At 33.7% G+C, this 14,721-nt stretch overlaps 2 protein-coding genes across 2 annotated transcripts in view; one reads left to right on the top strand and one right to left on the bottom strand.

The window, feature by feature from the left end:
* The window catches only part of MICU1 (mitochondrial calcium uptake 1), a 193,284-nt gene that overhangs the window by 98,993 nt on the left and 79,570 nt on the right, over positions 1 to 14,721 (top strand). The window lies entirely within an intron of this gene.
* Positions 9,318 to 9,572, bottom strand: LOC105075384 (small ribosomal subunit protein eS27-like). Its single transcript, XM_010963193.3, has one exon. It carries the CDS (start codon positions 9,570 to 9,572, stop codon positions 9,318 to 9,320), a length of 255 nt encoding a protein of 84 aa, XP_010961495.1.

Raw genomic sequence — 14,721 nt, 5'->3', positions numbered from 1 at the left:
TTATAGAAGTTATAGATGAAAATAAGGTTTTCAGGTTGAGTGACCTGTTGAAAAATATGGGCAGGGCAACATGCTGAGATCTTTCAACAGATTTAAGGCAGTTACAAATCTTTTTTATTGGGACATTGGAGTTGGAGAAGTTATAGAGAAAATTTGGTTTAGCTATTACCTGCGTAATTCTTATGTCTAGGATTATCTGCCCCTGCTTAATTGACATGATGAAGGGGAAGACAAAGCAGATGAAAGCTTATAAAAATGCTTAGAACTTCAGAAATATTAATTTGCAAACTGTAAGACCAAAAGTATCTCACTGTGTTGTTTACCAGTAGCTTCTTTCTCTAGCATAACCTGTTCTTATGGTTAATTCATTGATTTTATAATGATGCAGCTTCTGTCAAAACAATAAAATAATATATTTAAATGTATCAGATATTTATGATGTTAAATTCATTTTGAGCCAGAGGTATCTGAAAATACTATGTCATTTCAGTAGCCCCCGCTGTTACTGAAAGTTGAAGCATTTAAATCTTTGTATCAACAACCACACAAGAATTTTAGTTCAAAAGAGCAAGAAATAAGTAGTGTTTGTGTTTAACTCTCTCAAATCTGCTTGTGACTATACTAGAAGATTAAAATATTTTGTCTGCAAAAGGAGTTTATCCTTTGGTATCAGTTGCTTGAGATTTGTTCTGAAGGTTCACAAGGCCAAGGGGAGAACGAAGACTAAAGAAGCAAATTGTGGTTTACAACAAAAATAAGACCTAAAGGTATTTTGACTGTATCTTGAGGAAGATTTTATAATTTTGCACCCATGAGGGAATCAGTTCTTATTAGCCTTTTCATACTTGTGTTTTATTTGAATTGATCCATTTTCATTTTTTGAAAATTATAATATTGTAAGAATTTTCATAAAATTCTAATAATTGATTTAAAATCTTAATGGAAATCTGGTTGAAAACACATGATTTCTAGAGCTCAACCCTTTCAATGTAAATAGTCAAGATGGAGCTATCATGAATGTTTTCTGTATGCTCTATACTAATGCTGCCGCTAAAATTATTATGTCTGCATACACTTTGTCCTCTCTTTAATGGCTTATGTTGGCCTATAAGGCTTTCTGTTACTTTTCCATGGAGTCAGTTCTCTGTGATATGTGAGATTCAGATAGGAACTCTAGAAGAGAGAAGAGGAAGAGATCTGCCCTTGGTTTTCTGTCTCTGCTCCTTAGACTCTCAGAAAGGCTTTCTTCTTTCTTAGGTCTCATTTATCAATGGGAGGAAATTCATGACACAAGAAAAGTAAATTCCAAAATAGGCTAAATTCTCTGTCTTCTAGATGAATGGATAAAGAAGATGTGGTACATATATACAATGAAATATTATTCAACCACAAAAAAGAATGGAATAATATCACTTGCAGCAATATGCGTGGACCTAGACATTATCATATTAGGTGAAGTAAATCAGACAGAGAAAGACAAATATCATATGATATCACTTATATGTGGAATCTAAAAAAAGAAGATACAAATTCTATCTTTAAACCAAAATCAGACTCACAGACATAGAAAACAAACTATGGTTACCAAAGTGGGAAGGGAAGGGGAGGGATAAATTAGGAGTTTGGGATTAATAGATATACGTTACTATATATAAAGTAGATAAACAACAAGGGCCTACTGTATAGCATAGGGAACTATATTCAATTTCTTATAACAACATATAATGGGAAAAAATCTGAAAAGAAAAAATATATATGTATGTATATATATAACTGAATTGCTTTGCTGTACACCTGAAACTAACATTGTAAATCAACTACACTTCAATAAAAAATCAAATTAAAAAAAAGAAATAAAATAAAATAAATTCCCTGCCTTCTAGAAAGTACCATAACCTATAATATTACTTCTTTTTCTCTCTTCAACTCTTCAAATCAAAACTCCCTTTCTCCTAGCATATCTCAGCTAGGGTTTACTTGTTTTAAACAAACATCAGATTTTTTTTAAATTTTACATTGAATTGTGAATGAGTTATGATGCCTCATAACAGCTCAAGAGATATTTGTTAGTTCAAAAGAATCTCTTAATTGATGAAGGTTTAGACAGTGAATATGTTATCACTAAATAATATCTTGAAACAGGAACTATGTCATATGGCTGTATACCATAGTACCTAACATTGTATCCTACTAATAGAAGTCATTCCAGAACTGTTTGAGTGAAAGGATATTTGGGATGTGGCTTCTCTGGGTCTTTTCTAGGTAGAAAAGTGGCCCAGGCACCCATCCATCTCCATACCCTTGATTACAGTGTCACTTGGACCTCAGTTTACCTTTCTGCCAGAGTCTTCCCTTCACTTCCCTAGAACGGATTATAGAAACTTGCCCTCTTATAATTCACCTAACTTCTGTCCTGTCCTCCTCAACTTCTACCCCGTCTTGTTTTTCTTCTGTTGATAGTTAAGATGGCTCTGTAGGAATTCAGCCCTCAGTAACTGATGTTGTTTGAAAATTTTTGCTGTAGTCTGTGAGTCTCACTTTTTCACATTGTTTGCGTCTTTAAAGCTGGACTGGAATCATATGTATCTATCCATCTATATGTCTGACTTTTCCCTAAAACTCACAACTTAATAGTGTTTGGTTGTGCTTAGGCTTTATAATGTGTTGCCTACCTGTTCCTGTAATTTAGTTTAGAAAATGCTTATTTGTTGTGCTGGAGAATTTGAGGGTGCAAAAGGGAAATCAAGGCAAGAAATTGTGGTTGTCATGGAATGGTTTGCCTAATCAGTATCCTTTCTGGAGAAGATATCCAACTCAGTATCTGGCATATAGCAAGTACTTCATGTATATTTGTTTTCTAAGTAAACACCTAAGATGTTTTCTGAATAGTTATTTTAGTATACAAACTAAAATTTTATATTGCTCCAAGTATCCTTAGTTTCCTGCCTAGTATTTAAAACTGTTTTATAATAATAGGTCTTCTCTATCTATATATACATAATGAAAGCTAGAAAATTAAATAGCAAATTTTTTCTATTTGAGTACTAAACTGAAAAACAAAATAGCTTTTGGGTGAACACCAAACCAAGTCACATGTAAAGTGGGTCCTTCAAAATGAGCATAGGTTAGGTATCAAATATCCACTCTCTTTATTAAAGTAGCTAATTGTAAGCATGTATGAATTAAGTTGTATCTTGGCAGGAGTTGTCACTTTGGCTATTATTGAGGACGTGAAGTAGAACGAAACCACACAGAATGAAATGGAAGTCAAGCAGATTTTTTTTTTTAAGGTCTCTGAAGATAGGGGTGGGAAATCTATCACACAAGCATATGTAATTTGAGCATAAAAATAGTAACGTGCCTTTGAAGAAAATATATTTCAAAAAAACAATGGGATCCTTAATACACAGGTAAAGCCCTGGCATGCCTTTTAGAATCTGCCTCCCAGGAACTCTCGGGGGATCAAAACTTTTTGACATCTCTGGCACTGAATACTTTTCCTGTAGCACAAGTGTCAAATAAGAGTGTCAAGAAAGAGGAGTTTAAATGAAAGACTGTTTCTGGCAGCTCTCTGAAGGTCATCCAGTAACTGAGGTTGAGATATAGCGCAAAGATAGGTTATGTACCATGAATTGGGAACGTTAGCTATTTCTTTTCTTCAGGTGTGAAATTTTATTTATAGGTATATAGGTATAGATAGGTATGTAGTCATCTAAATTTTATACATAAATATAAACTATTTTAGAATCCAGGCTGAAATGTATTTTCTAGAAAAAATATAAATGAAAGAAGAGTAGTGGTTAGAAGGAATGTGTCTGTATAGATAAATCCTTGCTGAAGGAATTCAGAAACATTTCACAACCTTGAAAAGTTTTAAAACTCAAATTTTTGACATGTAGAGTTTCATATTATTAGAAAACTTCCCCAGTTGACATTAAATAAATTAAGCTGAGATGCAATAAAGAATAAAGAACTCTCTTTGTAGCCATTGCAGAATCTGTATGTAATGATGGTAAGCTCATAGTAACGGCTCATGTATTTCTTTCATTGTCGTATAATTTTTAAATAAAAGCAAGACTAAATCAATATGAATTTTAAGTCTGTACTGAGAATATACGTTAAATTTCTAAGTGTTTTCCTTATGGTCAGAATCGGTCAGAGGAGAAACATGGGTCTTCTAACTAGATCCTTCTAATTAGTGCTTCTAAGAATAGCAATTTAACTCCCTTTCCCCTACCCCATATTCGTGGGGTCCTGTCTACCCTGTGGCTGACTACAGACCTGTAAATGTGTCTAGGATCTATACAAAGTGTAAGCATTGTGATTGTACCTTGCATCTTGGATAGCTTTACCCCTTGGTCTACCCTATAGTTAACTAGCTTAGACTTGGGCTTCGTCCTCAAAACTGCATGTGGTGAGTAAGTCTTTCCTAAACTAAGATCACTGGCAAAGGTACAAAGGACTCCAAGAAACTGGGACAAAGGTTAATGTTGATTACCTCTTTCGAAGGGGCAATTAGTTTTTCCTCCTCCCATTGATTGCCAAATCCATAGTGTACCCAAAGCTATTTGTGCATCAGAATTAACTATTGGAATGACACTTAAATTTAATTGACTGTGTAGTGTTGGTGAAGGATAAAACATTAACATGCCTTTTTAGAATCTTGACAGTGTTTCTCAAACACTTTCATAAGTGATTATTACCCTTTGGCCCAGCAGTTGCATTTCTACAAATTTAGGCAAGTAAAATGATCACATGTATAATAATATTGATGGTCAAAAAATAGATTGGAAAGAACTCAAATATCAAACAAATGGCTGAACAAATTGCAATAAATCTATGCAGTGAAATTTAGTACAGCACTTAATATGGTGTATGCAACGCAGAGATTTATTAGCATAGAAAATTGTTCACAGTGTATTGATGAGTCAAAACATACATACTGTATGATTCCATTTGGGGAAAAGGAAAAAAATATGTGTGTCTATATGTGTTTGTATTTTTTAAAAAACAGTCTGAATATTTGCATTTCTGATCTGTCAGCAAATCCTTTCAGCTCTACTTTGAAATAATCCAGAATCCCACCATAAAAATCATGTCATTTTTCTGCTTAAAATCCCCCAAATACTCCTGATCTCCTTTGAATTTTAATCTCTCCGAGTAAAAGCCAAAGTCTTTACAGTGGCCTATCAGGTCCCACGTGCTCTCGCACCACCATCCCTTTCAAGGAAACCACAGATATCAGTGGGCACTGGAATTCTCTACACTTTTTCCTTTTTCCTTTGCTTTTTAGCCTTTTTCCTTTTCCTTTTAGACATAGTGAAAAAAGGATAGCTACTCTATTGCTAATTAACAACAATAGTTAAGGATGTTTGGGATGATAGGCATAATTAAGCTTCTCTAAAGGTTTTAAAACTTTTTCCTTTTTTTTTTTAATACTTAAGATTAATTATTTTTTGTGTTTGAAAATCTGTCTTTCATGTCTAGGTTGACTGGTACTGCAGAATTCCAGAAATTCATTTTACTGGTACCTTATATGTATAAAGAAATAAAAAAAGAAAAGATGTTAGATCTTATAGTGAAAAAATATAGAGGCTTAGAGTACAGTTAAATATATTTATGTACCTAGAATACCTCCATGGGCCAAATCCTTTAGATATCTAATCTGTTATTTTGGACCAAATTAGATACATTAACTCTATGAAATCCCTAGACAATTATATAATTAATTGTAGTCTTTCTGTCATTCATCTGTCATGGAGTTGCTTCTAAGATGGGTGAATATGAATTTATGAGAGAAAGGGTATCAGAAGCTTCATGTAAAGAAAAGCAATGATGCAAAATCTAGATTTATAAAGCAGATAAATTAAAAGATAGTTGTTTTCTCCACAGAAGGAGTCACTGCAACGTTTCCTTCAGTAGTTGCTTTTCAAGTATGGGCTAAATGTAAAGTAATATTTAACTGTTTGATTCTAATGAGAAGAAATTGTCTCATAGACTTAAGAGAATAACAAATCATATGTTGGAGCTTATTGCAAAATAGTATATAATTTAACTTGTTTCAGCATCCAGCAGTGAAAATAATCAAAGCAGAGCATTGTTTTATCCTAACACCATTGCTCTCACGGATGGAGTCACCTGTCTTCTTTTATTTTTTTCTGTTTAAAATATTTATTAAATCATTTACATTCAGACTACAATACAGCTTGAAGAAAGCAGAGTGAGTTTTGAATACTTAATTGTTAGGCATTCTATTAATGACTCGATATGCTGTTAGTAGCTAGTGCTTTTTAATAGAATAAAAACAAAACAAAACAGTAGCAATGATAACTTCATGCATCTTGAACCTTTAGGCTAAAGCCTAATTCTGTCTTAGAATAGCTAGTTAAATAATTAGGGCCTTAATTATTATACCCTTTTGTTAGTTGGAGAACTGAAATTGGAGAAGTGTCACTTGTTCAAGATGTGTATACATACTACTATGGGACAGTCCTATTCTCTGTTATATAACTGAGAGCTATTTTCACTAAAATAGTAGTTTGTAAATTGGGTTGCCAAACTTAGCAAGTAAAAATACAGAACATAAATTGAAATTTAATTTCAGATAAGCAATGGATAATTTTTTTTAGTTTAAGTATATATCCTGTGCTGTATATACAAGCCACAGTCCACAAAACATTAGGAGATCTGCAGAGTCCATTTATGGACTTCCTTGGTAGGAGGAAGGAGGGTAGGAAAGGTTCAGGGTTTCTTCATCCCTTTCCCCATTCAATCAAAAATGTTATCAGCCTTTAAATAAGATTTTCTTTAATGAATGTTCTGAATTTAAAAAAAAAAGACTATGATTTTTTTTTAATACTAGAAGGCTTCTTGCCTTCACTGTGTGATGAGGTTTGATAGGAAAGAAATAAGAGCTTCAACAGAAATGGACACATAAATTTACTGAGAATCAAATGAAACCTACATTTTATGATTTTAAAGAAATGACTTCAATTTCTGATGATTTGAAAAGAAAAAAAAACTAATTGTAACCAGAAAGAATATATTTTACAGGTTTATATGCTTGATTATAACCAGGAAGAAACATATTTTATAAATCAACTCAACTCTATTAGAATCAATCAGGAAGTGTATATATATATACACACACACACACACACAGATATACATGATATATAATGTTCTATGTCACATGCGTTTTATGATATATCTATAAATATTGATATAGATTCTCTGTGTATATGATATAGGATGTACCTAAATAAGAATAAAATTTATGTGACCATGTCACATTCTTTGTATAGAACTATGGCTATTCAAGTAAAGGAAAATCTACTTTCCTTTATTTCTAGCCAAAATAGAGGGTTCTAACAGAACCCTCAAAACAAAACTTAAGTTGCCTACAGTTTTAAAGATAAATCTATTTGGATTCACCTACTGCACATTAGCAGCATAAACCATACATTGTCATCTATTTATCTCTAAGCTTTGAGGAGTTTATTTTTAATTCCTAAAAAAACAGCAGATGTAGTGAAAATTTTATCTGAAATCAGACCAAATTATCCTGGTGGTTTGGGCATACTTTAAATAGTGTTTCCCTTTGGACTCATCTGCTTGATCTCTAGACACATAGTAACACCCTTTAAAATTGACTTATTTCAGTATATAAAATGTATATATAGTGATTTCTGTGTATATTACTATAGCACTACTAATCTGTCAATTTCCATAAAACTAATCAAGTTAGAATAGGAAACAGAGGTAACTTGACGAAGTTCATATCTATCATTAGGGATAAAAATAGAGTACTTGTGCTTATATTTGCTCTAATATTTATAGATATTTATGGGGAAGAGAGGTTCAAAAAATAGAAGGACAGGAGACTAAGAGTGGAACTGCACATCATAAAGAAGTGTCTGTCTCCAGATGTGATGCTGTGTCATATGCAGTCTCTTCCCAGGACAGTGTCTGAGCAGCTGCATTACTGAGGCTGAGAATGCAGGTTCCTGAACGTCCCATTCTAATTCTTGATCTCAGGAAGACTTCTTACTTAGAGACTGAGGAGAAGAAAGAATGTGCAGAAAATTTCCACAGATTGCAATAATGAATCTCTCAGCCGTTGAGCCTCTTGAGCTCACTGCTTTCTCACTGCCTCTGGAGGTGATGGGTGAGTCCCTGTTGGATTCTGGCTCTGCAGTTTTTGCCGTATGAGTGCCTACACTTTGAACATTTCTTTTTCTGAATTGCATCTGGAAACCCACCAGAGTTGGACTGGATTTGACTTAAAAAACCTGACTGGGTCCGATGTCAGACTCACCTGTCTTCTTGTTTATGAATTCATTAGAAAATCCTTCCCTGGCATTTTATAGGACTAACCCAGCTCATAATGCTGTTTTGTGCCTGGCTCCATAGGCTTTCCAGCGGTGGAACATTAGTTGGACACATAGATCGAAGCCCTTAGATCTGTACCAAGACAAATTGGGAGGAAAATACTGGTCTTTGGTGAAATGTAAGAGTAGCCTAAAAATCCTCCACCTTCTAGGAATTTCTTCATCCAAATAAATTATTTTTCCCTTTGTTATGCAAAGGGAACACCAGCACACATGCAACTAGTACTATGTAGTCTAAATGTAATCTAAAATATGGTCTAGTGGGGAAACTCAGGCAGAAAAGCTGAAAAATTACCCAGTTCCCATCCTCATGCTATTTAGCAGAAGAGGGTGCTTGGTTGGGTCAGACGCAGCTGGAGCATATCATGGAGAGGACCCTAAGAAAAAGATGCTGTCCCCATGACTCTTCCTATAATTTTAGGGATGGGAGGTAAGGAACATCCAGGAGACTGTGTAACTGGTTGACAAAGTGGTCTTATTAGAAAGAGGGAGCTTCCACTCCACTTCTTAGCCTCTTCTTCCATTGAGCTAATTCAGACCTACAAAGCCAGCTTTTTGCTAAGCTACCAAAGGAACATCTCTATTTGTCTTGCCTCTTTCTTTCTTTCTTTCTTTCTTTCTTTCTTTCTTTCTTTCTTTCTTTCTTTCTTTCTTTCTTTCTTTCTTTCTTTCTTTCTTTCTTTCTTTCTTTCTTTCTTTCTCTCTTTCTTTCTTTCTTTCTTTCTTTCTCTCTTTCTTTCTTTCTTTCTCTTTCTCTCTTTCTCTCTCTCTCTCTTTCTCTCTCTCTCTCTTTCTCTCTCTCTCTCTTTCTCTCTCTCTCTCTTTCTCTCTCTCTCTCTTTCTTTCTTTCTTTCCTTTCTTTCCTTTCTTTCTTTCCAAAATGTATTTATTCGGATGGTTTCCCATTCATCTTGATTCAGGGTGCTTTTAGTGCTGCTTCCGTCTGAAGGAACATCCTTCTGTAAGCCTTGCTTTTCCTCCTGTAGGCTGGCAGAGGACACTAGAGCAACCAACACACAAAACTACTGTTTGTGCATGGCTAAAGACGGTGGTAATTTTATAGCATCCTGGGAATTTCACATCCATGGAATAGGAATTGGGGCTCTGCACCAGGTGCTGCTTCTTGTGTTTCCTCTTCTTCTCTTCTGGAGAAGGATGAAGGAGATCCTTTGCAACAGGCATGTTCTCGTGGGGAGGTCATCACTGCCAGAAAGGCGCCTCACCCTTTATTTCAAAAAGCAGAGTTACCTTTCTCATAATCCAATAAATTTAGGTTAAAAAAGAAGAATCCTCAGATTAAATGAATTCACACTAAATTATAAATGACCCCTAAATTCCCATAATAGTTCTAGAAGTATTTTCAAGAAGATGCTTGCAAGTCCACATGATTCCCTAAATGGTGAGGTTCATGCGTTGGACGTGGTAGTAGCGTAATAAAATCTTTGCAAATAGGAAGGCGACATGATGTTGAAATCCCAGAAACTTGTTTAAAGGTGAATGGCAACCCAGTAGTGGATTCACTAGAGTGAGAGTCCCACTTTGTAATATTATAAAGATGACAGAATAGGAGACCCCAGTCTCCGTCCTCCCACCAAGATTGACAGTTTACTATCTACAAGCAAAAACACCTCTGGAATAGCTCTGGAGTTCATAAGAAACTTCATGAACACTTATAGCTGTAATAATTTACTAATGAATACACACTATTAAAAGATTAATATATTGTGAAATAAGGAACATAAAATGTTGAGGGGGATAGAAATTTTATATGCAATCAAAATTAAATTATCAGATTAAAATAGACTTATATTATACTGTATAGCACAGGGAAATATAGGCAGTATCTTGTGGCAGCTCACAGCGAAAAAAAATGTGACAATGAATATATGTATGTTCATGTATAACTGAAAACTTGTGCTCTACACTGGAATTTGACACAGCATTGTAAAATGACTATAACTCAATAAAAAAGTTTTTTAAAAATATTTTTTTAAAAAGACTGTTATAGCTATAAGATGTTTCAAGTAAGCCTCATGGTAACCGCAAAATAAAGTAGGTACACACAAGATAAAGAGAAAGGAATCAGTCACTACAGAAAGTCATAAATTTACAAAAGAAGACAATAAGGTGGAAAGAAAGAACAAAGGAACTACAAAAAAAAATTAACAAGCTAGTAATACTAAGTCTTTACCAATAAATGGATTAAATCTTCAAAAAAGTGCAAAGTTGCTGAATGGATTAAAAAACAAGATCCAATTATATGATGCCTATAAGAGATTCACTTCAGCTAAAGTGAACACATAGACTCAAAGTGCAGGAATGCAAAAAGATATTTCTCACAAATGAAAACCAGAAGAGAGCAGGAGTAGCTATACTTAGATCAGATAAAATAGACTTTTAAGTAAAAAATGAGAGCAAAGGATAAAGAAGGTCATTATATAATGATAAAAGGGTTAATTCATCAAGAGGATATAACAATTCAAATATGCACAAACTCAACTTCAGCATACCTAAGTACATTAAGCAAATATATACAGATCTGAAGGGATTAATTGACAACACAGTAATAGTAAGGGACTTCAGTATCTCACTTTCAACAATGGATAGATCATCCAGAGAGAAAATCAATATGGAAACATTGAACTTGAACTATACTTGAGATGAAATGGACCTAACAGACATTTACAAAACATTCCATCCAGAAGTACAATATACATTCTCAGATGCACATGGGCATATTCCAGAATAGATCATATATTAGGTTACAAAACAAATGTCAGCAAATTTTTAAAGACTGAACTCATATCAAGTAAGTTTTCTGATCGCAGTGGTAAGAAACCAGAAATCAATAACAGGAGGACATTTGGGAAATGCACAAATATATGGAAATTAAACAACACACTCCTGAACAACCAGTGAGTCAAAGATGAAATCAAAAGGGAAGTCAAAAAATATCTTGAAACAAATGAAAATGGAAACAATGTATCAAAACTTACGGGATGCTGCAGAAGCAGTGCCAAAAGAGAAGCTTGTTGTGATCAATGCAAATGTTAAGAAAAAAGAAAGATATCAAAGAAACCACCTAGCTTACACCTCTAGAACTAGAAGAACAGGAACAAACTAAGCCCAAATTAGCAGACGGAAGGAAGTTACAAAGATTGGAGAAGATATAATTAAAATAGAGAATTAAAAAATTCAGTGAAACTGAGAGTTGGTTTTTTGAAAAGATGACAGAATAGACAGTCCTTTGCTAGATCAAGGGGGAAAAAAGAGGTGATTCAAATAAAATTATAAATGAAAGAGGTGGCATTACAAATGAACCACAGAAATACAAAAGGATCATAAGAGACTACGATGAACAGTTATACACCAACAAGTTGGACAACCTAGAAGAAATGGATAAATTCCTAGAAACGTGACGTATTAAATTTGAATCATGAAGAGGTACAAAAGTTGAACAGACCAATAACAAATAAGGAGACAGAATCAGTAATTCAAAACTCCCCGCAAAGAAAATCCCAGGACCAGATGTCTCCATGGGTGAATTCTACCAGATAGTTAAAGAAAAATTAATATAATTTTCTCATAATTTTTAAAACATTTGAAGGGAACACTCTCAAACTAATTTTATGAAGCCAGTGTTACCCTAAACCAAAGCTAATAAGAACACTACCAGGAAAGAAAACCACAGACCAATATCCCTGATGAATATGTTTGCAAAAATTCTCAACAAGAATATTAGCAAACAAAACTCAACAACACATTGAAAGATCATACACCATGATCAAGTGGGATTTATCCCTGGAATGCAAGGATGATCCAACATACCCAAATCAGTCAATGTGGAATACACCAATTAACAGAATGGAAGACAAAAATCATGATCATCTCAATAAATGCAGAAAAAAATATTTGACAAAATTCAACATCCTTTCATGATAAAAACTCAGCAAATTGAGGATCAAAGGAATATACTTCAACATAATAAAGAGCATGTATGACAGACCCACAGCTAACATCCTAAGGGTAAAAGAATGAAAGCTTTTCCTCTAAGGTCAGAAACAAGACAAGGTTGCTCACTCTTACCACTTTTATTCAACATAGTACTGAAAGTCCCAACCAGAGAAGTTAGTCAAGAAAAAGAAGAGGCATCTAAATAGGAAAGGAAGGAGTAAAATTGTCTCTCCTTGCTAAGAATGTGATATTGTCAACCAGAGCAGTTAGGCAAGAAAAAGAAGTAAGAGGCATCTAAATAAGAAAGGAAAGACTAAAATTGTCTCTCCTTGCTAAGAACTGATATTGTATATAGAAATCCTTAAGAATCCACCAATAAAACTGTTAGGGCTAATCAACAAAGTATGTAAACTTTCAAGGCACAAAATCAACATACAAAAATCAGTTGCGTTTCTACACACTAACAATGAATTAGCTGAAAAAGAAATAAAACAATCCCATTTATAGTAACATCAAAAATAATAAAATACTTAGGAATAACTTAACCGAGGAAATGAAAGAGCTATACACTAAAAACTATAAGACATTGAGGAAAGAGATTGAAGAAGGCATAGATAGATGGAAAGATATCCCATGTTCATTGATCAGAAGCATTAATATTGTTAAAATATCTCTACCTGCCAAAGCCATGCACAGACTTAATGCAATTCCTATCAAAATTTCAGTTGCATTTTTCACAGAAATAGAAACATTAATATTAAAATTTATATGGAAATACAGAAGACCCAGAATAGCTAAAGCAATCTTGAGAAAGAACAAAGCTGGAGGCATCATGCTTCCTGATTAAAAACTACAATACAAAGCTATGTAATCAAAACAGTATGGTACTGGCATAAAAAGATACACAAAGGTAATGAAAATATAGCGTGTATATATACATATATATGTATTCATATACATGACGTATTATGTATTTAAAGGAAATATATATCATATATGAAAATATATGTGACAAATAAAGTATTATATGTAATGTCATATATAAGATGGAATATTATTCAGCCATAAAGAGAAAGAAATCCTGACACTTAAAATAACATGAATGGACCTTGAGGCCATAGAGTGACATTTAAAAAAGACAAATGCTTTATTATCTCACTTAACATGGAATTTAAAAACATCAAACTCAGACAGAGGGTAGAATGGTGGTTGCCAGGGGCTGAGAAGCAGGAGATACAGGAAGATGTTGGCTAAGGGCTATAAACTTTCAGTTATAAGATAAGTTCCAGGACCTAAGATCCAGCATAGTGACTATAGTTATCAGTACTGTATTGTATACATAAATGTTGCTATGAGAGTAGTGCTTTAATGTTCTCACCATAACAGCAACAAAATGGTAGTTATGTGAAGTGAAAGGTGTGTTAATTAACCTTATTGTGGTAAACACTACAATATCTCAATAGAGCTGGGAAAAAATGGATAAAGGACTTGATATTTCATACCTTTTTAAATTACTTACTGAACTTGACAGATAAAACAAACTCTAAAACTTGCTTTCCTCTAATATTTTTTGTAGCATTATGATCTACTTACTGTCAAAAGCCAAAGAAAAATTTGGGAGATAAAACTGATTGGTCTTTTCCTTGCATCTTGGTCAGCAAGTAATACATAAAAACACCTCAACAGAATAAAGGCCATATATGACAAACCTACAGCCACCATCATTCTCAGTGAAAAACTGAAAGCATTTCCTCTGAGATCAAGAACAAGACAATGATGTTCACACTCGCCACTCCTATTCAACATAATATTGGAAGTCCAAGCCACTGCAATCAGATTAAAAAAAAAAAAAAAAAAAAGAAAGAAACATAAGCCAAATTGGAGAGGAAGAGGTAAAAATGTCACTGTTTGCAGATGACTTGATATTATATATAGAAAGTTCTAAAAATGCCACCAAAAAAACTATAGAACTAATAGATGAATTCAGTTAAGTTGCAGGATACAAAATTAACATACAGAATTCTGTTGCATTTCTATACACTAACCATGAACTATCAGAAACAGAAATTTTTTTTAAATCCCATTTACAGTTGTACCAAAGAGAATAAAATACCTAGGAATAAATCTAACTAAGGAAGTAAAAGAAGACCTTAGATAAGACCTTAAATAGCCAAAGCAATCTTGAGAAAGAACAACAAAGCTGGGGGTATCATGCTCCCTGATTTCAAACTATACTACGAAGCCACAGTAACCAAAACATGGTACTGAAACAAAAACAGACACATAGATCAATGGAACAGAATAGAGAGCCCAGAAATGAACCCACACTTATTTGGTCAATTAATCTATGACAAAGGAGACAAGATTATACAATGGG

This window comes from Camelus bactrianus, chromosome 11, assembly GCF_048773025.1.
Source record: "Camelus bactrianus isolate YW-2024 breed Bactrian camel chromosome 11, ASM4877302v1, whole genome shotgun sequence".
NCBI lineage: Eukaryota > Metazoa > Chordata > Mammalia > Artiodactyla > Camelidae > Camelus > Camelus bactrianus.
The sequence above is the reverse complement of the archived record's forward strand: the minus strand, read 5'-3'. Positions and strand labels throughout refer to the sequence as shown.